This window comes from Bubalus bubalis, chromosome 11, assembly GCF_019923935.1.
Source record: "Bubalus bubalis isolate 160015118507 breed Murrah chromosome 11, NDDB_SH_1, whole genome shotgun sequence".
NCBI classification, from domain to species: Eukaryota; Metazoa; Chordata; class Mammalia; order Artiodactyla; family Bovidae; genus Bubalus; species Bubalus bubalis.
The window spans coordinates 12,077,185-12,101,741 of NC_059167.1; the positions used below are offsets into that span (position 1 = coordinate 12,077,185).

The window sequence follows — 24,557 nt, forward strand, 5'->3', positions numbered from 1 at the left end:
GTAATGCTGAAGAAGCTGAACTTGAACGGTTCTATGAAGACCTACAAGACCTTTTAGAACTAACACCCAAAAAAGATGTCCTTTTCACTATAGGTGATTGGAATGCAAAAGTAGGAAGTCAAGAAACACCTGGAGTAACAGGCACATTTGGCCTTGGAATATGGAATGAAGCAGGGCAAAGAGTTTTGCCAAGAGAACACACTGGTCATAGCAAACACTCTCTTCCAGCAACACAAGAGAAGACTCTACACATGGACATCACCAGATGGTCAACACTGAAATCAGATTGATTATATTCTTTGCAGCCAAAGATGGAGAAGCTCTATACAGTCAGCAAAAACAAGACTGGTAGCTGAATGTGGCTCAGGTCATAAACTCCTTATTGCCAAATTCAGACTTAAATTGAAGAAAGTGGGGAAAACCACTAGACCATTCAGGTATGACCTAAATCAAATCCCTTATGATTATACGGTGGAAGTGAGAAATAGATTTAAGGCACTAGATCTGATCGAGTGCCTGATGAACTATGGATGGAGGTTTGTGACATTGTACAGGAGACAGGGATCAAGACCATCCGATGGAAAAGAAATGCAAAAAAGCAAAATGGCTGTCTGGGGAGGCCTTACAAACAGCTGTGAAAAGAAGAGAAGTGAAAAGCAAAGGAGAAAAGGAAAGATATAAGCATCTGCATGCAGAGTTCCAAAGAATAGCAAGGATAGATAAGAAAGCCTTCCTCAGCGATCAATGCAAAGAAATAGAGGAAAACAACAGAATGGGAAAGACTAGAAATCTCTTCAAGAAAATTAGAGATACCAAGGGAACATTTCATGCAAAGATGGGCTCGATAAAGGACAGAAATGGTATGGACCTAACAGAAGCAGAAGATATTAAGAAGAGATGGCAAGAATACACAGAAGAACTGTACAAAAAAGAGCTTCATGACCCATATAATCACGATGGTGTGATCACTGACCTAGAGCCAGACATCCTGGAATGTGAAGTCAAATAGGCCTTAGGAAGCATCACTATGAACAAAGCTAGTGGAGGTGATGGAATTCCAGTTGAGCTATTTCAAATACTGAAATGATGCTGTGAAAGTGCTGCACTCAATATGTCAGCAAATCTGGAAAACTCAGCAGTGGCCACAGGACTCGAAAAGGTCAGTTTTCATTCCAATCCCAAAGAAAGGCAATGCAAAAAAATGCTCAAACTACTGCACAATTGCACTCATCTCACACGCTAGTAAAGTAATGCTCAAAATTCTGCAAGCCAGGCTTCCGCAATACATGAACCGTGAACTTCCAGATGTTCAAGCTGGTTTTAGAAAAGTCAGAGGAACAGAGATCAAATTGCCAACATCCACTGGATCATGGAAAAAGCAAGAGAGTTCCAGAAAAACATCTATTTCTGCTTTATTGACTATGCCAAAGCCTTTGACTGTGTAGATCACAATAAACTGTGGAAAATTCTGAAAGAGATGGAAATACCAGAACACCTGATCTGCCTCTTGAGAAATTTGTATGCAGGTCAGGAAGCAACAATTAGAACTGGACATGGAACAACAGACTGGCTCCAAATAGGAAAAGGGGTACATCAAGGCTGTATATTGTCACCCTGCTTATTTAATTTCTATGCAGTGTACATCATGAGAAAAGCTGGGCTGGAAGAAGCACAAGCTGGAATCAAGATTTCCGGGAGAAATATCAATAACCTCAGATATGCAGATAACACCTTCCTTATGGCAGAAAGTGAAGAGGAACTAAAGAGCCTTTTGATGAAAGTGAAAGTGGAGAGTGAAAAAGTTGGCCTAAAGCTCAACATTCAGAAAACTAAGATCATGGCATCTGGTCCCATCACTTCATGGGAAATAGATGGGGAAACAGTGGAAACAGTGTCAGACTTTATTTGGGGGGGCTCCAAAATCACTGCAGATGGTGACTGCAGCCATGAAATTAAAAGACGCTTACTCCTTGGAAGAAAAGTTATGACCAACCTAGACAGCATATTCAAAAGCAGAGACATTACTTTGCCAACAAAGGTCCGTCTAGTCAAGGCTATGGTTTTTCCAGTGGTCATGTATGGATGTGAGAGTTGGACTGTGAAGAAGGCTGAGTGCTGAAGAATTGATGCTTTTGAACTGTGGTGTTGGAGAAGACTCTTGAGAGTCCCTTGGACTGCAAGGAGATCCAACCAGTCCATTCTGAAGGGGATCAGCCCTGAGATTTCTTTGCAAGGACTGATGCTAAAGTTGAAACTCCAGTACTTTGGCCACCTCATGGGAAGAGTTGACTCATTGGAAAAGACTCTGATGCTGGGAGGGATTGGGAGCAGGAGGAGAAGGGGACGACAGAGGATGAGATAGCTGGATTGCATCACTGACTTGATGGACGTGAGTCTGAGTGAACTCCGGGAGTTGGTAATGGACAGGGAGGCCTGGCGTGCTGCGATTCATGGGGTCACAAAGAGTCAGACACGACTGAGCAACTGAACTGAATAAGACAATTTAGCCATTGCTATTTTAGGGCTATGGGCCAGTCACTGTGCTTATAACCAGGCACTTTTATGCACGTGAGCTCATTTAATTATAGAACAACACTAAGAGGAAGGCGATATCATATGGATGAAGTTAAAGTCGCTGCACACTTTACTCAAGGTTTGACAACTGATAAAGGACAGACCCGGGATTCACAGCCAAAATTTATGAACTAAGCTTTTCTGATTTCAAAGCCCACGGCCAAAGTTAAACACACTGGAAAGAGATGGTATAGTCAATACCTCCTCATGGAGACAATGAAAAAGTACTTCTGTTCATGGACATTAACCAAAGTATCTGAGCAAATGCCACTTAGATCTTGATAACTCTACTATATTACCCATCATCTGGAAATTTCTCTGGCAAGTTTAACATTTTATTAAATCTATACTTCCTTTGCTTACCCCAACGTCTGGCCAAGTTGACTACTTTATGTAAATTATCTTAACAGGAATAAAAACAGGAACTTATCATAGTTTAATATTATTAAGCCTCATTATCTATTTCCCTGATAGTCAATAATATAACCATTCCACCAATGAAATCTGAAGGAACAGGGTTAGTCATATTTGTTTTTGATTATAACTCTTTAAAAATTGGTAGCCAAAATATGGTTATAGTACAGGTATTTAGTTAACCCATGTTTCTAGATCATGATAAAAAATGTAGAGTATTATGGATTATTCAGTTGGCAAAGTAAGCATGTGCTTAAGGAACCAGCATATCAAGGACACCTGAGTAATGACAAAGGGTCCAGCTGTAATGAATGTTACAGAATTTTGTAATCTGAAAATCTAGAAACAAGCTAAAATGTAAGCACTCACTTAAATTTGTCTTCGGATTTAGTGTTTTTCTGAAAATTTTCAGTATGCCAGGAGGCTTGGAAAGAAGCCACCTAAAACGTTCCAGTGCTTCAGATAAGAACATGGTTTTGGAAAATATAGAACATGGTTCTGGAAAACTGTTGAAAGTTTGTTAACTTACAGCAAATACTTTATGTTACCAAACACTTAAAAAAATATAGTATCTAATAATTTTTTTCCAGAATAAAATGATTCTGTAGTCTTACCTGTTTAGGAAAGTTTTTCCTTCCTGGTTACCTTATCTAAATAATAATGTAATAACAATCATTATGTAAACAATAATAATAATAATCTAAAAATAATGCCTCAGTTGACAGACAATAACTGCTTAGCCCACAAATATATCACTTTTGATAACTTTAGATAAGCAATTAGTAGCGATTTATAATATTTTAGTTCCCATGAACATGGTCCTAATTTACTTAACTTCTAATATGATGATCATATTTAGCCCCAGTGCAAGATCTTTTAATAAATGTTTGGAAAATAAAAATGCATCATCATACAAGGATTGGGAAGAACATTTTATTGCTAAGCATATCCTTGAACAAAAATGCAAATATGAAATAAAAGAGAAAAGGAAAAAAAAAGCAGTAACTTCACAACATCATAAAATAAATTTCTTAAGAGTTTGCTCATAAAACAACAGGAATATGATAGAAGCTAACATACAGAATGCACATGTTCCCATAAAATTGTCCAAATAGAAACTTACACTAAAAGGAATATAACAAATGTATTTTTACTCAAAAAAAAAAAATGCAAAGAAAGAAAGCAGGAAATCAGTTCACAAGACCTCAAGACTCCAAGAACAGCAATCTTTTACAGATATCGAGATATAATCAACTTCATATAGGTTGGGCCATTTAGGTTATCTAAAATCGTGCTCTGATACCTCTTTATAATCCTGTCTTTTCCAATGATAACAAAATAATCCAAAACTCTTAACACATTGAAATATCAGATAATGAGGAACACCTCTTTCCATACACATTAGTAAAGGCTACCATCATTGAGATTGCATTTTTTGCCCCACATCTTTAAGATATTTTCTCAAAGTCAAATATTCATGCAACTTACAAAGACCAGCAAGAGTAGATTTCTAAATCTAAACAGCTGATTGATTTTCATCTGTACAAAAGAAACTCTATATATCTGACCCTCCAGAGGACACATTTCATTTTCATGTAAATACTTGTCTTGCTTCGTCTCTTGCTTTTGGGTTAGGTATGGCCACAGAACCAGTTTATTGTTTTACTGTACATTGTTTCCTCTTTTCAGAAAGAAAGACAACTAGAACAGAAACCAAACAAACGGAAATAAACAAAGGAAAGAACAGTTCTCAAAGCAGTATGTACACAGGTGGCTAAGGAACTATACCAGCAAAAATGTAGTAAAATATGTAAACAAAATCTGAGAAGAGTTTTTTTTTTTAATTCTCCTTGACACAGTTAACTGTGACAAAACTAAAACTCACACTTTCTTCACATTTTAAGGTTTACTTTTTTGTTGTTTTGTTATTTTCTTTGAAAACAACATTCTCATTCCACTGCAAGATTTTAACAGTTTTCCTGTTTCAGTCATCCCATCAAACATACCATGATAAATATATCTGTATATATATTTATTTATATATATTATACTATTAAATTCCATTTTTTGTGTGTGTGTCACAGCAGCTTTATTCATTTGTTATTTATTTATCTTTAGAAAAGATGGGTGAAGGGAGATGTGAGCAAATGGAAGGATAGAGTTATCTGTAAATGTCAGGGTGGAAAATAAAATCACTAGGAAAAACATTATCATGTTGGGGGCGGGGGAAGAACTATGAGTTTTGCACTCTGTCACGCTGTGTTTGGCTTGTGTGACCTTTTGTGGTTCTATCACAAGTTGAACTCCCCTATTGTCTGTTTTGATTCTGTAACAGACTTCTTGTACTGTCTTTTCTCTTATATTCGCATGCATTTCGATCAGTCACAGATCCAGCCCACCCCCCGGCCCCCTTTCCTAGGACAGGCTCTGTTTTAATTTGTGGGGCTATCTCCTTTAGCTCAATTTGGCTGGGCTCATGGACAGGAACAATATTGTTAAGTGAAGCTGATAGCTCTGAGAAAGCCAGCCCTAACCACATCTGTTCAGGGTTTGGGTGGCAAATTCTGGAATTTGATCCTGAGGGACCAGCTTTTCCAATCAGAACCATCATCCATCCCATGATTTTGCTATGTGTTCAGCAAAGCCTCATATAGAAACAGACAACAGATTCTAGAAACACCACAACCTGATATGTAGAGTGAACACCATGGTAGCTTTTGAGTTCATATGGCAATAGTCTCTCTTACTTTTATTTTCTGAGATTTTGTTTTTCTTCTTCTTATGTCCAATTATTTTCAAAAAATAATCAAATACCCAAAAGCCATTTTTTTCCCCTCAGATCTTGAAAAGTTACACGCACACTGGCCAGAACCAGATAAGGGTGGGTTTGTTGTTTTTAACTTTTTTCTTTTCTTTTTTTTTGTTTTTTACATAATTAAACAAACAAACAAAAAAAACATTATTACAGTCAAGCTTCACAAACATTATTACAGACTCACTTGGAGTTATGGAACAAGTAAGCCATGAAGTCTTCTACCTTGGGTGAAAGGTCCTCAAGAGAAGGAAGCTTCCAAGTCTGCGAAAAGTTGGGGGGCCGGGGGGGCGGGGGCGGGGAGCCACCTGCTCACTCCAGCGTGCAAAAGTGTGTGCTGGCTGACACAGCAGGGCAGAAAGAACTTTCTGTCTCCGAGCGGCGACTGCGTCAAAGAAGCCCGTGGCTTGCGCCTTCTCGGTTAGGTGCATCTTGGTGTTCTGTTCACGAATGATTTTCCCCACCGGAGTCATGGTCCATACAGCCCCGTCTCCTAGGACAGTTCTGACCCCTGCGGAATGCTCAGGTTGCCAAGTACACGCGCGTCTGTGGGCAAAGGAACGACCCGGGCTCAGCTTCGCGCGCCGGGAGCGGCGGCGTGGCGCCTACACGTAGTACTCCTTGTCCTTGTTTTTCTGTTTCTTGTGGCCGCCCTTCGAGCTCGGTGGCTTCTCCTTGAGCAGCGTGCCGTTGCTCTGCGCCGAGTTGCTGATGTAGTTCCGCGTCTCGTCCACCTGGTAGGAGCCCTCGTCCCTGTTCCTGTACTTGTACATGGCGTACAGGAGGATCAAGATGCAGAGGGCGGCTGCAGCCACAATGCCGACGACCATCCCTGTTGTGCTGCTGGACTCGCGGATCACCTCTGAGGCCCCCGGGACCCGTCTGACTCCCGGCTCCGTGGGGTTTGCTGTGGGCACATTACGGAACATGGGGGAAGTAATTAGTGGGCTCTTCAGTTTGGTGCTGTCTAGCTCATAGGCAGTGGGCAACGGAAGCAAGACTAGATCAGGCTGGGGTTTGAGCTCACGGTTATTCATTTTGCCAGCTGGCAATTTGGGCACCATCCCAGACGAGGAGGAAGCTGTGAAGCGGATCAGCTCAGGGGACAAAGATGTGGTAGTAGTCCTACTAGTTTCGGAGGCTTTGTTAGGTCTAAAGTCCTTGGATTCCCACTTGGGCGCATGTGCTTTGTAGCCACCTTCGAAGATTGAAGTGGAAAGACTCTTATCTGTTACCAAGGAGAAGGTGGTGTAAAAATCTTCATCATCAGTAGGGGGCAGGTTAGAGTCAAAGGTTTCCCCTGAGCCATACCCAGATATCACCAAGCCATCATCATCACAACCATCGCTGCCTTGGTCCGACAAGCAAGGTAACCCCGCCTCAGAGGTCATAGACAGGGAATCTTTGGTGGTCTCAATAATGGTGAGGAGGGGGCGGAAGGTAGGGGGGAGTGTAATGGAAGGTGCACGAGTAGCAATAGGAGGGGTAGCTAAAGGGTCTTCTACAAGAAGAGGGATAACTAATTCACCTCCTGGGATGGAAAAGAAAAAAGAGAAACAGAATTAGTACATTTGTAGAAACACAAGTCACAGCCATGCTCAGTGAATGCAGTTCATAGGTCACATCTCAGAAATGATGAGAGCCTTGGATGCACAGCCAGACCCTCTCTACTTGCAGCCTAATCGTTCTAGGCTGATCTAGAGCCCATGGTATGCCTCTTGCCACCAAAACCTGAAATTCATAGAGTGAGGGCTTAGATATTTAAAGATACTCTCAAGTAATTATTTAGGTAGAATTCAAATAGGCTTTTTTCCAGGATCTGCTTATGGGATGATGACATTTAACTACACCATTGCAGTTACTCACCATCAATTGTGCGTGTGTGTGTGTGTGTGTGTGTGTGTGTGTGTACATGAACACATGCATGTGATTAATCTGAGCATTTCTTTATTTTCTTCTTGCTGCTGCTGCTGCTGCTAAGTAGCTTCAGTCATGTCCGACTCTGTGTGATCCCATAGACGGCAGCCCATCAGGCTCCTCTGTCCCTGGGATTCTCCAGGCAAGAACACTGGGGTGGGTTGCCATTTCCTTCTCCAAGGCATGCATGCATGCTCAGTCACTTCAGTCATGCCCAACTCTGTGCGACCCTATGGACAGCAGCCCACCAGGCTCCTCTGTCCACAGGATTCTCCAGGCAAGAATACTAGAGTGGGTTGCCATTTCCTTCTCCAATTTTATTCTTGGGTTTCAGGAACACACAAGAGCTCATCTTCAGTATTTTATAAGTTACTACTTTTTATTTCACATTTATCAAGTGTAGTCTTCCTTTACTATAAGCTAAGTAAGGGGAACTTACAGAGGTTGAAAATGTTCATACAATAGGCCCATTTTGACTATGCTGTTCCAGAAATTCCTCTGACTATAAAACAACAACTTGCTTTGTATTGCTCTAATGTTATATTCATACATTGCTTTTATGTTATATGCAATATACGCTGAGCAGATACTAGATTTTAAAAATACCCAGGCTATATATCCATGACTTACTGGAAACTTACTTTTAGATCCAGAAATGTATAGAGAGCAAAGTGAATTTTTAAGATCAGTGATTCTTATTTAGAGTAGTAGATATTTATCAGTTTACCCACAGACCTTGTTACTGCCCTTATACTAGGTCTAGGTCAGGAAAGGAAGATCAGACGAGTTCATGGAAATCATGGTTATCACAAATATTCTGTGGTGGCTGTTACTCACCTAAATGTAGGGCCAAGCTTATTATTCCTGTATGTAAAGCAAGATAATCCTGTGTCTCTTTATAGTGTTATTTTCAAACAGAGAAAGAATCTCAGGAAGTCACAGTTCATGTCTTCTGTTAAATTTATTTGAAAAATTATTCCAACTATTGCTTTTAAAAAATCTTCTAGCAGAGACGGCATGATGAGTCCCTGCCCCAGTTAATCTGCTTTCACCCATGTCAGAAGCTTTCATTCTCTGCCAGAGAAACTGAGTCAGAGAGGTTGGCAACAGTGTACCCAATGCGTACCATATGGAACGGAAGGCACAAGAGAGCATGGGACCGTCATTCCTGACCTACACAACGATGTTACATATGTGGGGAAATAAAACAAGAACCTTTCTGAGAATCTCAAGATGATATTTTGGCCTGTGCTCTAAACCCCAAGCTTCTCTTCTAGCGCTCAGAGTTTGCAGCTATTAAGCAACCGATTTTTGCTCAATTGCAGATTTTACAAAGCTTCAGGCTTGCTTTCCTGGGCTAGCAGGCCTATGGTTTTTTTTTTTTTTTTTTGTTTTGTTGTTGTTGTTTTACATTGTGAACATATATAATTCATATGTCTTGCAACTTAATGCATAATTTACACACTTTTGCTAGTTTTTATAAGTGGAATTTAGAATACAGGCCCCCAAAGGTAAGCCAGTCTTAAACCTAACCCTGAGGTGCCTCCTTTTCCCCCTATTCTTCCAGCCCCGAGTGTTATATTTAAGGTGATGGAAGCAGGCAGTTTTGAGTAAGGAAAGAGCAGTGAGAACAAAGGAGTGAAGGCACTTGCAGTCTGCTTAAAGATTCCCTTAGGATTGCTCAGAATGATTTTACTTGCCTTTGGAGGACAAGGCAGGATTTTCGTACCCATCTCACCCAGAACAAAGGTTTAGCATGGGTGTTCTTTTCTGGCACAAATACAGAGGGTCATTTGCCTTTTAGAGCAAGGATAAAAGTCAACCCAATATATATTAAGTGGAAAATAAACTGGGATAAAGGGCAAGGAATGACTGATTTGTTGGGAGGCAAAGTCCTGGGACAGATAATTGAATGCAAAGGCAAACTGTTAAGTAGGATGTGAGTGTCCCTTTAAGTGAGATGAAGAGCACGGTCTTCCTGATTACAGAGTGGCATTCATCTGCACTTTTAGTGTGCCATCTGTGACACCCAACTGGAGTCTTCACGTTTGCCTGTTTTTTCCCCCCGTCTTTTCAATTCTAGCTAAAGCTTCCAGAGTGTCTTTGTTGTTAAAAAAAAACCTACAACATCTACACACTGCTCATTCTGCAGTTGAATCACTTCCACTTTCCTTTGCATTTCACTTCTCATTCAACACCCTGAAGTGAGCATCTCTCTTGGAGCAGGAAAAAAAGTGAAAATCATCCTTTTCATGATGGGAAGGAAAGAAGGTCTGGAAGCTTACTAATTAACAAAGAGCTTCTAAAAGTTGATAGGGCCCTTTTGTAAAATGGTAAAAGCTTATTTCAAAATTAAAATGATGGGTAGGCTGGTGCAGAGTTTTAATAATAGAATCTGTTAAAACTGTAATCTTCAATTTTCTTGGCCATGCTACTATTAATCCTAGTAGTAGTGATAAAAATGATAAATTATGCACCTCTTAGGGGCTTTTGAGCCTAAAACCTGGTAATGTTTTATCAATGAAATTGTAGAAATTTCCATAGCTCCCCTGCCCTTGCATCTCAAGGAACTGGAAGAAATGTCTTTAGTTTAAAAGGGAGTCCACTGGGGTATAGGAGTTGGTATTATAAAGGGGAATTAGAGTGAATATAGGTGGAAATTTTTAGATAACAGTAAACTGGAACGGTGCCTGGTACAAGTATATGTCATTTTTATATCAAATTCTATATTTAAGATGACTCTAGGGTCCAGACGAGTCCAAGGACTCTCACATCATTTGAGATAAACAGGCGAGGGAAGTGTTTCTCCCATCATTAGATCCTTACTAGAAATGACTTTAACTGCAGAAGGCTGTTTAAGATTTCATGTTTATTTGTGTTAATCCAAAGTGACTATCCTCAGAAATGTTGGAGCAGCTGATAATTTTTTTCACTGCCCAAAGACCATGAAGTCAGTGATCTCTCAGATGGCCATGCTTACAAAAGTATTCACAGAAGCAACAAGCTTAAAGTCATCAGGAGCTGCTGGCAGAGTATTACAAAACCTGTAATCCATCAAAACTCTCATTTCCTATTCTGTCCCCAGAATTTTTCTTTGGTTTGGAATAAGAACTATCTGTTTTCCTTAAAGTTAGCATTTTAAATCAGGAATATATACTCTTTTTTGACAGGGTTGTGTTCTTCTTTAAACCAGAGAGATCACTAGGGATATAAAAGGTCTATTTTAGCCCTGAAGGCTGCCCTGCTTTTTTGCTTTATGAGTGTATTTATAGATATATAATTCATGCGTCTAGGGCTTATATTCAGCAAAAGGGGCTCTCTGCCATCGGAAAAGACAGTGTATTAAAAATTTAATAGAATTCTTCTGAACTGTGAGAATGTTGTAGGTTATAGTGATGTGGTGGGTCATCTCAAAACACAAGAAGAGAAGCAGAAAGTTTCAATATGGCTCCAACCTTTGCCTCTCTGGAGATATTTGGGTCTTAGAAGTCACAAAAATTTGAAGAACAGTGACACTGAAGAATGAGACTCTGGGAGAAGATGACATGCTCCAAGTCCTTAAATTTCTTTTTATCTGTGTTTAGGTTCTTTACCTCATCTCTTATTTTCATTTTCCTAATTCTCTGCTGGGAAACTCACACACAGTGGGGAGGAGTCATTTTTCCCCACCAAATTAGTTATTGAATTGTATTCATTTAGTCATTCGGTGCCACAGAAGTGTATATTTGTAACACATCCATATCTGGAAACTTGGAACCGTGAAGCTCTTCTTCAACCATCCTCAGGAAAAATAGTCATGGATAGACATGGCAAGTCCCTGGGGAGTAGACACCGGAAAAATTCAAGTGTCTCAAAGGGACTTATCTTTTTAAATAGTATTTTAATGAGATGAGAATCTTTAGGCAGGACATTTTCCCCATAGTTTATGTGAAATGGATTTGATTCCGAAAGGCTACAGAGTCTATTCTTTTCAAGATATGCCCAGATAAGATGAGCAATAGCCCCTTGATATCATCGTGTGGGTGTGCATGCTAAGTCGCTTCAGTCGTGTCTGACTCTTTGCGACCCCATGGACTGTAGCCCACCAGGCTCCTCTGTCCATGGGATTCTCCAGAAAAGAATACTGGAGTGGGTTGCCATGCCCTCCTCCAGGGGATCTCCTGACCCAGAAATCGAACCTGCATTTCCTGCATTGGCTAGTGGGTTCTTTATCACTAGCACCATCTGGGAAGTGTAAAAGAAGGAATGTCTTGTGGAGTTTTTCATCTGCATATTGATTAAGAGTTTTGCCTTTGAAATCACTCAGACTTAGGTTAGCATCACAGTTTTCTGGTTTACTAGCCCTATGAGTTGGTCAAATTTATTAAATTCTTTGTAAAATAGAAATAATAACACAGCTTACCTCAAGCCACCAGTGTAAATAATGATTCATGTTAGTGTCACTTAAAATGCATGTTAATATTTAGCACAGAGATGACTGCTATTCCAATGTGCTAGATATTAGTAATATTTCTATTAGGTATTTTGGGCCTATAAACACTGATACTGTTGATTACTTTTTTCTGACCATTTTTAATAAGAGTAGTCTCATGCTGAGGTAGAAGTATAATAATATAGGATCTAGATAATTAATGCTATTTTTAATGCAGTGTTTGAAGAATGATTTATAATAACCCCAAGAGCTTGTATTTAAAAGAAATGACTAGCCTTATATCAAATGGACTTAGGCATCTTCAACAAAAACAAAATGTTTCAATTAGATAAAATAGCACTCCATTTAGGAGGTCCTCAGTTTTACACCTAAACTATCATCCAACACATCAAACAATATACACTCGTATAAACCAAGGCAGATAAAGCTCACTCACAGATGCTGCTGAGTTAGAAACATATCCCTTATCCACACTTCAGTTTGATATTTTTGCAATAGTAATACCAATCCTAAAATTAGAGTGAAGCAAGTAACTTCTTTATTTAAAAATTCTATAGCACTTCTTGCTGATCTTATGTTTCCTGAAGTGCATAATTGATCCAAATACCTTTAAGGGCAAGGGGTATTCTCATGGTAGAGTCACACAAATGGTAATACCTACTGAAAACATTTCCTAAGTAAAACTTTAGGTGTGAAAATCATCGTGTTTCTTCTTGAGAGACTCTTAGGATCCTTTTAAAGCTTACCTGATTAAATCCTTGAGAGAAATGGCAAATATTAACAGAAAGGGAAAAGGAAAGACAGACAGGGAGGAGGGGAGGTTGGGTGCTTACTGTGCATGGGTGTCTTTCACCATAGTTCATTGTAGACTTTGGAAGGCAGCATTATCATATTATCATAGGACAATACTTAAGATATCTGAGATTCATGATGTCTCTTTTCTCAATCAGTCTGATTTTGTAGTTTTCAGTGATGGTGATATTTTAATCCTGGATAAAACAAACTCTACCATAGTCACTTGAGAGTATCTTATTTCCCCTGTGCTGAAGGAAAATAAAATCAGGGACTGATTTCCCCAAATGTTTTCTAAGGAGTTAAATTAGGATGTAATTACCACTAATAACACTTGTAGTTAACTCAATTAATTTTCTTCTAGGGTACAGGCTTCCCAAAGGTTGTATCTAATTTCACATCCCACTGTAGAGACTACCATTACTTTCAAAGCTTTAAAAGTTGGTTCAGGCAAAGAGGTCAGGCTTCCCTTGGATGGTAAGAACAATTTACCTATACCTTTCCACCAAGAGTAGAATTCACATCGATTATTAGGAGCAATTCAGCACAAAACATAACAGTGAAAATTAAGCAAATAGACACAAATGAAATAAAACATTTACTATTATCTTAAAAAATAATAGAGTAGAAAATAAAATCAACTTCAGGGCCAAAGTAAGCTAGAGGGAAAGAGAGCAAATAACATCAACATCAAGGCATTCACAATTAAGGAAGGACAGAAAGAAAAATAAAAGCAAATTAAAAAATACAGGTTGTTGTAGAGAAAATAAAGAAAGAAATCATTTCCATATAGACACAATAATTTTAAAAAAAAAGCATACTGGATTAATTTATAGTCAACTTACATCAACAAATTGCCCGCATGTTTTTTGGCATGAAAGAAAAATTTACAAAAGAAAGTTGTGTAAGAATGCTCTTGGACAAATAGAATTGCCACATTCTTGTAACTTGCTTTTTTTGTTGTCATTTCTTTTAAAACTTTTGAGCAAAATGTCTAATTTTCAAATATAATAATTTACAACAGAGGATGATACAGGAGGCAACAACACATACATCCACACCACATAACATGAAAAGAAAAAAAAATCTGCACTTTACCAATTTTTTTTACTTTCAGGGGCTTGGGAGGGCATATAAGTTTTGAATTTGAAATTATTCTGATTGCGATGATTTAAAAAAAAAACTTTTTAAAAAAAATCCTGTTTAATTTTATAATTTGCCTTTTAAAAAAATCTATGAATCTAGAGAGTTTTGAATGAATTTCTGCATTAATATAGGTTCTCAGATATATATTGAGTTTAAATCTTTTTGTCTTTTTTTGACAAGTTTTAGAATTTCTTTAATTGAAGGGGATGGATGACAGCACATAAATTTGAACAATGCTAAAGAAAGGAGGGGGATGGGAAGGGAAGATGCAGAAAGGGTAGGGTCATATCTATGAGTGTACTACACAAGAGATGAAGATGATGGGAGTAAATGTGTAAGTGAGTCGCCATGTCCATGTAAGGGCGGCACGGAGTGATCTAGCTGCATTAGAGCTTCTGGCTGTAAGGAAGGGATGGGCAATATACAAAAACAAATGAGCCTACACATGCCCATCTACAGATATAAAGAACAGAACTCTAACACTGACAATCTCACACACCCTAAGCTGCAACTTCTTCAACATGCAATTATTCCAAAAGTCATTACAGTTTCATTAAAGATTTTCCAATAATAAAAACAGTTAAACTTTTGTCCCTACTAAAAGTAGCCAAGATACATGAAATAATAATAGTAATAATACTACTACTACTTATAATAATGATCAGAAGGTTAAAAGCAAAAACAAGGAGACTAGGTTTATGCATTCAAGTTGAAAAACTTCATCGGCAGCCACACAGCCCCATCGAGAGTTAGGGGAGGGGGTTAGAGATCTTCCTATGTGACTGAAAGACAAAGCTGTGCAGGGAGCCCACTGGCTGGGTCATTCATTACTTCCTTCTATAGGAAGGGTACTGTCTGAGTGACATCACCCATCTTCCCCATGCCACCCATGGTGCGTGTGATTCTGGTGAGACTGGGCTTATGTGAAAGATGTGGCTGTGGGGATTCTGCAGCTGAAGTTGTTCCACATTTAAAGAGGGAGTGGGGGAAAGTTGCAGAAAACAATTCATAACTTTTTTTTGTCATAGTTTTGGATAAAACCAAATCTAAAGATCCAGCAATTAAAAAGAAACACATCAATATATATATATAGATAGATAGATAGATAGATATAGTACAAAAAGCACTTAATTCCCAAACAAGAAGGGAGCAAAGAACAAAAAATAATTTAAAGAAAAAAGTAGTTCACACACTTTCAGAGATGAACAACCAGATGCACACGCTGAGGAGGCACAGACAGAGCAGTCAGGGGACACTTTTTTTGTTGTTGTTGTTGTTGTTTGTATTTTCTGGCTTATTGATTCCCCTTTTGGTGATAGCCAACATTAAAAACAAATTTTGCATTTTCTTTGAAAAATAAAGTTTGCATTTTCTTAATTTTTTTTGTTTTGTTTTGCATTTTTTAAAAAAATAAAAAGGGCGTGCAGTCTGGATGTACGTCCTAAGTAGACATTTGAGAGAGAAAAAAAGAGGCTAAGACTGACAAATGGGTAATTGTCTATTATCCTGTCACGGCAGGAATGCTAACCAAGTTAATACATGCTAAAAGTAAGTTGCATTTAGGGAAAATAGAAAAACAGAACAGCAAGCTAGGGTTGGGAAGAGGTCAGCAAGACAAATTTGAGAGTAGGAGAAAGGTATTGGATTTAGTTTCATGCCTTTCCAGTAGGGGCAGAGGGCATCCCAAGGCTTCTTGCCAATTGCATTCTTGGACACGACTGAGTGACTGAACTGAACTGAACTGAAGCATGTGTGTGGATGTGCATTCGTGTGTTGGGCGCTGAAGTAGAGCCTGTAGAGGCAGCAACTGAGGTAAAAAATACACGTGAGTTCGTGGGTTCTGCTCTAGGAAACTCAGCCCGGACTCATTCACAGTCTCAGAAGGCACATTTGGTAAGACATAGAGGGATCATTAACACGGCTCCATGTACGTGTCCTTGGGCTTAGCCAAATTGACAGGGTACACGTGTGACAATTGTGGTCGTCAAATGTACCTGATAAATGGAGAGTTTGCAGCTTTTTCTAAGTAACAGGAGCAAACTCTCCCGCTCTCCAGTCCGCTGCTCTGAAACAGTGCAGTGCCACAGAGTCAGTAAGCTACAGGATCGTCAGGCAATGAAGGTAGCTTATTTGAAGGACATTGGGGGAAACTGTGCCTGTCTCCTAGAGACTGTGTGGGAAACAAAACTCTCCATTCAACCTACAGTTGACAGAAAGAAAAAAGTGTGTGTGTGTGTGTGTGTGTGTCTGTGTGTGTGTGTCTGTGTGTGTGTGTGAGAGAGAGAAGATAGTGCAGAAAGGATCATGGGGAAAGAGTTTTTAGAAATGGCCTCAGCCTCTACTGGAAGAGATCACAAGAATTACATTAAATAGTTTATCCCTGTGAGAACATTAATGGTCAACCAAGGACTGGGAAACCCGGGTAGGAGAACCACAGAGGTGAGACACTTGAGAGCATCTGGTTCTGACAGCCAATTCCAACCACTCCTAAGAAGTTTTTTGGGGTGACTTTGACAAGTAGAATACATTTGTGAGGAGGAGTCAGACTTTTGTCCCCTGTGGGACGCCCCTTTTATTATTTTATTTTAAAATTATTATAGTAATGTGTCCCCATGGGTCAGTCCGTACCAAGATTTTTAGTCTCTGGTTTTATGTGAATTGTTATTCTAGGAACTTCACAAAGGACAGCTGGCGGTTTTAGGAGGAGGGGAAAAAATCCCAATAATATAGGAAAAGAAAAACCCTTGTTGCCATTCAGTTAATTTTTTAGAATAATTATACTTTTAACATTGAATTTTATTGTATGACAAAACCCTATAAATGTTAATATTGCCTCACAAGGCATCAATTAACTTCTGTAGAACAAAGTTTTAATAACATTCACATGGGCTATTTTTGTTTCATGGGCAATTTTGTAGGAAACATAAGTGATATAAATCTGAGATATGTCCAGGTATCATACTCCTGTAAAATGAGAGGTGTTTTGAAGAAGATCCATCAGCAATTTGAGTCTCCTAAGGTTTATACTGAGTAATTTACCTATTTCAAAATTGCCTGTTTTAAAGCTTATATAAGTAGGACACCATTTACTTTCTGGAAATCACTGGTTTAAACAATTGAACATATCAAAATTTATGGTTGTCATTTTGCAAATAAAATAATATACATATTTTTTAAACCCATGGAAGCCACAGTTTCAGATGAAGCCAACACAGTTCTATATCAGTGCATATACATTTTAGAAGTCAACCAGCAGTTAATACACACAAAGCTTGTCTGATTTCTAACATAAGATAGAAAATAATGTTGCTAGTAGCTCATAATCAGGTCACAACTTCATTTTCATATTTCATTAGATATCTACACTAGGTTTTTATTACCAATAACTGCATGGTTCTTTGTATACGCCTCTACTGAGTGTTAAGAATGCTTTGGGATTATATTTGCCATTGAGAACAAATAATACTATAATTTGACTTGAAATAGCATATTTTGATGTAACATTTTTATCCCACTATGTCCAAATAACTGTCTAAATGCAAAATCCGACTTTTAAGAACATCAAATACAATAAAATGGAGTTACTCTGAATGCATCTTGGAAAGTGTACTTGTTTTGAAGAAATATGTTTCTAAGCTGCCTGCGGTTGTTCCTGAGAAGCCCAAAGAATACTGAAGGAATTCAAGGTGCAAACCTGCTTCTCTGGCAGAGTGGGTCCTGCTTGATAAGGACACTGTCTTCAGTGTGCACAAGTGAGATCCCAGAGGAAGGGCCAAATGAATTATTTTGTATAACCTCCAAGATGGAAAAGAGTCCAGAACACCATCAAGCCCAATACTCAGAATTGTATTTCTGTATTAATGATCTGCTTGCTAAATAAAAGCAACTTTTTACACTTAAGAAGAAAGATAGGATAAAACATTACAAAAGGTAGTACTACATTTTCAAACCTCATAAGGTAGGACGTTTACATGTAGAAGGACCTTGAATTAATGACTTCTTCCCCTATGTTTACAGAACCCTTAACTTGTACCTGCAGGTCTGTCCCCTAATCTCCATTCTTTTCTGTGAACCTACTGCATTCTATACAGATTTTCAATGACTCCATTCTATACAGATTTTCAATGACTCCAACACTCCATTTCATTTAATTTGTTTTCTTCTTAGTTTCAGCTAGATTCTAAGAACTTTAGGGTGAGAATATTGCATCTTGTTATCTTTATTTTTCCAACTAACCAGAATACTAATAATCATTCAAACATTTTTAAATGAACTAATGAATGCATATCATTAACTGCTTTTTTTTTTCACCCCTACACTACCCTAGAGCTTTCCATAGAGGAATTAAAATCTCATATCAAAAGTGGCTCACCTTGTACCTGAAATCTAGTATATGGGACAGAAGTCTTAAAGTCTGGAGACCTGAGTTCCAATCTTGATCGTATTACCTACCTACTATGCTAGTTTGTTAGGACATGGAAAAGTCAGTTAATCCCCCTGAGTTTGTTTCTTCATGTGTAATATGGAGATTATAATGTCTGGTTAATTAACCTACCTCAAAGGGTAAGTTTATACAACTGAGACTTTGAATGTGAAAGAGTTTATAAATTATAAAGGGCTCTTCAAATGTTTGTTACTATTTTCTTCAAAGTTGACACAGTAGCATCAACTATAAAATGAGGGTTTCATATTCAGAAAAGACTGAGTCCCAGACAATGGAGATCAGCACTACTCCAAGCGTGATACTTGGAGTAGGTGCTTCAGCTTGTTCATCAAACAAATAATAACCTCAGTCAAAAATCTTAACATAAGTAGTATTATTGCTGTGTTGTGCTGTGCTTAGTCTCTCAGTCATGTCCAACTCTTTGAGACCCCATGGACTGTGGCTCACCAAGGTCCTCTGTCCACAGAATTCTCCAGGCAAGAACACTGCAGTGGGTTGCCATTCCCTTCTCCAGGGGATTTTCCTGACCCAGGGATCAAACTCAGGTCGCCTGCCTTGCAGGCAGATTCTTTACCATCTGAACCACCAGGGAAGCCCCTGTTGAACTTCTCTTGAACTCCTGTTCCTACCTCTCCAGCAGTGCTAAGTTCTTAAAGCTTGATTAGTTCATATTTCAGTGGTGAATTGTTATTTCTGCATATAATTTTATAGTTACTTTGTCTCACTCTTCTGTGGGGTAGAGTTAAGCTCCAAAGAGGTCATTATTGAGATATGTTCCCATAGGAACACTTTTTATCAAGTCATGTGATTTGAGACAAGTTACTCCTCACCCCAACCCCTGGAATCTCAGTTTGCTCATTTACAAAACCAGGAAGACAAGTCCTTTTAGCTCACAAATGTATGTAAATTTAAGTAAAATTACTTTGGAAACTATACAATATTTGATTCAAATGGAAGAAGATGTCATTCACTATACACTACTTGTCACTACTGAAGAAACCAATCAGGATAGTGACAAGGGTGGATCTCTCACCAAATTCACTTGGAAAAACATATCCCAACAAGGATACAGAGGATAAGATGAGGATATGAAGGGATGGAGGGTCAAGGTAGCATTTTAGCTCTTTTCTTCCAGAAGAGTTAATATTGGTTAAGATATACAAAAGGGAAAACCCACTTAAGAAATTTCCAGGAATTCATATTTTTATTTTCATTTTGTTTGAATGGTAATCAGGTATTAGTATAAGTAATTCTGTCTTCACTCAGGATATTACAAGCTCCTTGATGCACAAGCTGAATCTTTCTAATTATTTTATGTTTTTTTAAATCCATTTAACATAGAGCAAGGCACACCACAGTTCTTCATTACATATTTGTTGAATTCAGCTACAAAATATAGAACAGCTTGCAACACTTGGATCTCTGATTTGTGAAGTGGGTGGGATTCAAAAAAAAGTCATCCTTATTGGCACTCATTTATTTAATCAAGAGTTCTCTTCGTCAAGTGTCTTCATGAAGAGAAACAAAGAGAAAGAGCAGTGTAACTAGGGCTTAAAGCCATGAATTTAGCAGTTACTCTCCTTTTCTTAACCTGGCTTCTCTGTGGGTTTTTAGGGCTAAAAGATGCATACAGCTCATTATTTGCAAGCTACTAGGTCCTCATAATATTATTAAAGTGCAAGACAGTAGCTAATAGAAAAGATTTGTTTTATCCACATAAAGATGACCTTTGTGCCAGTCAGAAATGAAGACTGTCTGAAATACTTTATTCCTTTAGCTTGAATAGCCCAAGATTTTTCCAGTTTTCCTCCTCTTCTGATCCTTCATCCTTCTATTTCTTGGTTAGTTCCAGGTGTGGCCCTAGGCCGAGCCATCCCATCCTGTCCCTTGTCTGTAAAGACCTATCACCTATATGATGGGGATTGCAGTTCAAGCCTCCTTTCAGATTCCAGTTTCCCATATCCAACTGTCTACTCAACGTTCCTACTGCAGCACCTTAAATTCAAAAGAGCTAAGAGAGAACTTTGGATTCTACTGTCCTCCTAAACCTGCATCTTTCCCATCTTTTGGGTGTGGCCCAAGTGTTGTTGTTTGTTGTTTAGTTGCTAAGTCATGTCCAACTCTCTGCAACTCCATAGATTGTACAGTGTATATGGGGAGGTGAGTTGGGGGAGAGCCTCAGATAACATGACTAATTAGGGGATCCAGGTGAACAAACCCCTAATTAGTCATGATATTTGAGCCCCTACCCCAACTCACCTCGACACATGCAGTGTAGCAGGAAGTTCTGTTGACTCTGGCAACAAATCCCTTACACTGACTCTCCCCCATAGCTATCACCCATGTCGTAGAGTAAGCCACTCTAGTTCCCTGCGTGGACGCTGCAGTAGCCTCCCCATTGATTTCCCACATCCACTTTTGGTTCACTAAAATCCATTCTCCATAACAAAGCCACAGAAATGTTCCAGAATTATACAATATAAAACAGGTCAAGTCACTTTCTTGCTTCACTTCTTCAAAGGTAGAATTTTCCAAACCAAAATTCTGTACCATGACCTACAGTGAAAGTTGCCTGTGATCTGCCTACCACTCATCTCTGACAGCTGCCCCTGACCCAGAATGTCTCAGAATCTGGCACCCCCGTTACTTTTTGCCTGGTTGATTTCTTCTGATGGTCCAGGTCTCTCTTCCAATTTTACTCTTCAGAGAGGTCTTTCATGACTTCCCTAGTAAGCAACCTGCTCGCTAACTGATTATCCCCTCATGATTCTCTGTAGAACTTACTAGGTAATTCACACCCATTTATTCATGGAATATAAGCTCCATGAGAATGGAGACTTTGTCTTATTCTCCAGTGTGCTTAGAGTGCTGCTTGGCACTTGGTATGAACTCAGAAAATCACTGCTAGTGAAAGAACCATGGCTCAAATAGCCCGAAAACCCTTCAAAAAGGGAGGTCAGGCTACTCGTCTCTCTTGCAATCCTCCACAGCTCCACGCACAGTGCTATTCCCACAGGAGGCCTTGAGTAAATGGTCTGTAGACTAACTATCGAGGCATTGCATTCTCTATTCTGTTTTATTTTCTTTTACTCTTCTCTAAACCAGATGGGATTTCCCTGAGTTCCAGCTAGCAGTTCCAATGCAAATTGGACCTTCTCATCCACAGCTGGCTTAAGCCTTCCCCCCAAACCCCACATCACTAACTCATTCTTCCTCTCATAAACTGGTGCTGGGATGTTTATTAAAAAACTCAGGCTTTCCTTTGCAGTTGTGAAAGCTAAAGATAAAATAAACAGGACAGTCAGGCCTACCGCTGCCAGACTCTGATGTATGTCTTCAGGCAATAGGAAGGAATGGCCAAATGAATTATCAGTGGGAGTAATGGTGGTCGAGGTAGTGAAAATGTACTTGGCTGTTTTGCCTGCTGTGGTCCTGCAGTCAGTAACAGCAGAACCCAGCAACAGTGGGGTCTTTTTCCTGAACTGATACCATGAGATTTTATGACCATGTTGTTAGAGTAATAAATTATTCAAGAAGCTTTATTTTGCTTCTGTTTTCCACCCAAGTCCATCTACTCTGTCATTATGACCAGAATCCTGACCATGTTCTTTGAGCTGGTGGGTTTTTGGTGGTAGAAGCTGGGCATTCCTCTGGTGCCTCCTCTCTGCAGACCCCTTAAGTTCCCTATGTTGTCCATGAGAAACAGCCATACTTGATGGTATGTTACAATAACATACACCATATCTTGAACACACCCTCTTTTCACCTAAACTCCATCTTCACTGCAAGCAATCTACAGTGTTCAAAAAGCAATATCATGAAGGCATTTTTATACTCAGCAGAAACTAATACTATGCAAACAACATGAAAAGCTTGCCCAAGACTCATGCATTTGACATCAAAATGATATACCATGATTGCATGACTTTGACTATGTCTTGTGGTGGTTGTTCAATTGCTCAGTCGTGTCTGACTATCTGGGACCCCATGGACTGCAGCACATCAGGCTTCCCTGTCCTTCACCATCTCCCGGGGCTTGTTCAAGCTCATGTCCATTGAGTTGGTGATGCCATCCAACCATCTCATCCTCTGTTGTCCCCTTCTCCTCCTGCCTTCAATCTTTCCCAGCATCAGGGTCTTTTCCAATGAGTCAGTTCTTCGCATCAGGTGGCCAAAGTACTGGAGAGTCAGCTTCAGCGTCAGTCCTTTCAATGAATATTCAGGGTTGATTTCCTTTAGGACTGACTTGTTTGATCTTGCAGTCCAAGGGATTCTCTTCTCCATACACAGTTCAAAAGCATCAGTTCTTCAGCGTTCAGCTTTCTTTATGGTCCAGTTCTCATATCCATACATGACTACTGGAAAAGCCAAAACTTTGACTAGACAGACCTTTGTTGGCAAAGTAATGTCTTTACTTTCTAATAAGCTGTCTAGGTTGGTCATAGCTTTTCTTCCAAGGAGCAAATGTCATTTAATTTCATGGCTGCAATCACCATCTGCAGTGATTTTGGAGCCCAAGAAAACAGTCTCTCACTGTTTCCATTGTTTCCCCATCTATTTGCCATGAAGTGATGGGATCAGATTTTATGAACTTCATTTTTTGAATGTTGAGTTGTAAGCCAAGTTTTTCACTCTCCTCTTTCAATTTCATCAAGAGGCTCTTTAGTTCCTCTTCACTTTCTGCCATCAGGGGGGTGTCATCTGCATATCTGAAGTTTATTGATTGTAGCATGATTGCATGACTTTGACTATGTCCTACCTGAGCCTCAAGCAGCTGATTTACCAGAGAGAAGAAGACTACAGAGATGCCTACATGTGCAAGACACATATCATGAGATTTATTTTTAAAAGTTGTAAACTCAAATATTGTAGATTAGAAAGGAGATATAATAAATTCCCTAGTCATTCTAAAAACTCAAGGCACATGGGCCTCTAGATTAGTAAAGGTACATGCTTGGGGACAAACGCACATGATCAAATGGTTGACATAGTGATCCTTACAAATATGAAAAAGGACAAAATATATATAAATTTTAATTATATAGTTAAAATACTAAATTAACCAGAAGCCTACTTCTAGAGGAACATGTTCTTAAGAGTTATTGAGAACTTATCTGCCAGATATTGTACTAAGTACTTTAAATATTTAATTTCACTTAATCATTACAAGTTCATCTTACATATCAGTCAGCTTGGGCTGAAAGGAGTTAATTTGCTTGAAGTTATACAACTAGGAAGTTGAACAGTCATGACTAAACTTAATCCTATATGTTTTACATTAAACAACAATGCTGCCGCAAACCGGGATGTTTTTAAATATTCAGTTCTCGGTGAGTATGGGAAGTTATAAACAAGCTAATCTTTAGGTACAAAAACAGCTTCCACAGGAGATCCTAAGAGCTCTACCTATTTATTTCAAACTCCAATGCACAAAGAGATGTTCACAGGGGCTCCGAGGGGTCTTTTGGCACAATCTCTGGTCATCGAAGCCAGACCTACTAAATCAGTCTCTGTTGGGTGTAGTGGGGACAAGATGACAGGCAGTGTCTGAATATCTGTTGTTTTTTTTTTAAAGCTCTCCAAAGGGTTTTTATGCAAAACCAGGTTGAGCTCATAATCTAAAGACCTAGACTAAATCCCAGCTGTGATCCGCTCCCTGTAACCTTGAATTAAGCTATAACCTCTCTTGTTTGTAAGATGGTGATAAACCTCAGTGGATGTTGAATTAATAGGAGATGCTAGCTATACAAGCATTTTATAAAATATATATACATACTTTTAGAAATGTTTTAAGAATAACAATTATCTTAACTGGCACATCAAAACCTGCTTAAAATTACTAATACATTAATTTTAGGACTATACAAAATATCATTTTTTTTCTAAAATTCTACCTATTCTAAATTTAACATGGTGGAAGCTTCTGTTATCTACAAGTACCTATCAAAATAGTCTAAATGATTTGATATCTCTGCTATTTTCCTGAGTTGTCAAATTACAAATGCTCTCTGAATATCTCTGTTCCA

The 24,557-nt window shown here is 38.9% G+C and overlaps 1 protein-coding gene across 9 annotated transcripts in view; it reads right to left on the minus strand.

Annotated features, from left to right (window-relative positions):
- Positions 1 to 3,907: 3,907 nt before the first annotated feature.
- NRXN3 (neurexin 3) overlaps positions 3,908 to 24,557 on the minus strand; it is a 1,822,863-nt gene continuing 1,802,213 nt past the window's right edge. For 5 of the 9 annotated variants that reach the window (XM_044924680.2, XM_045162012.1, XM_044924681.2 and 2 more), the window contains one exon: positions 3,908 to 7,331. In XM_044924680.2, coding sequence (XP_044780615.1) covers positions 6,406 to 7,331 — 926 coding nt within the window. In that variant the 3' untranslated portion in view covers positions 3,908 to 6,405. The remainder of the gene's footprint in view (positions 7,332 to 24,557) is intronic. The other 4 variants (XM_044924686.2, XM_044924690.2, XM_044924689.2 and 1 more) reach the window with 2 other exon arrangements.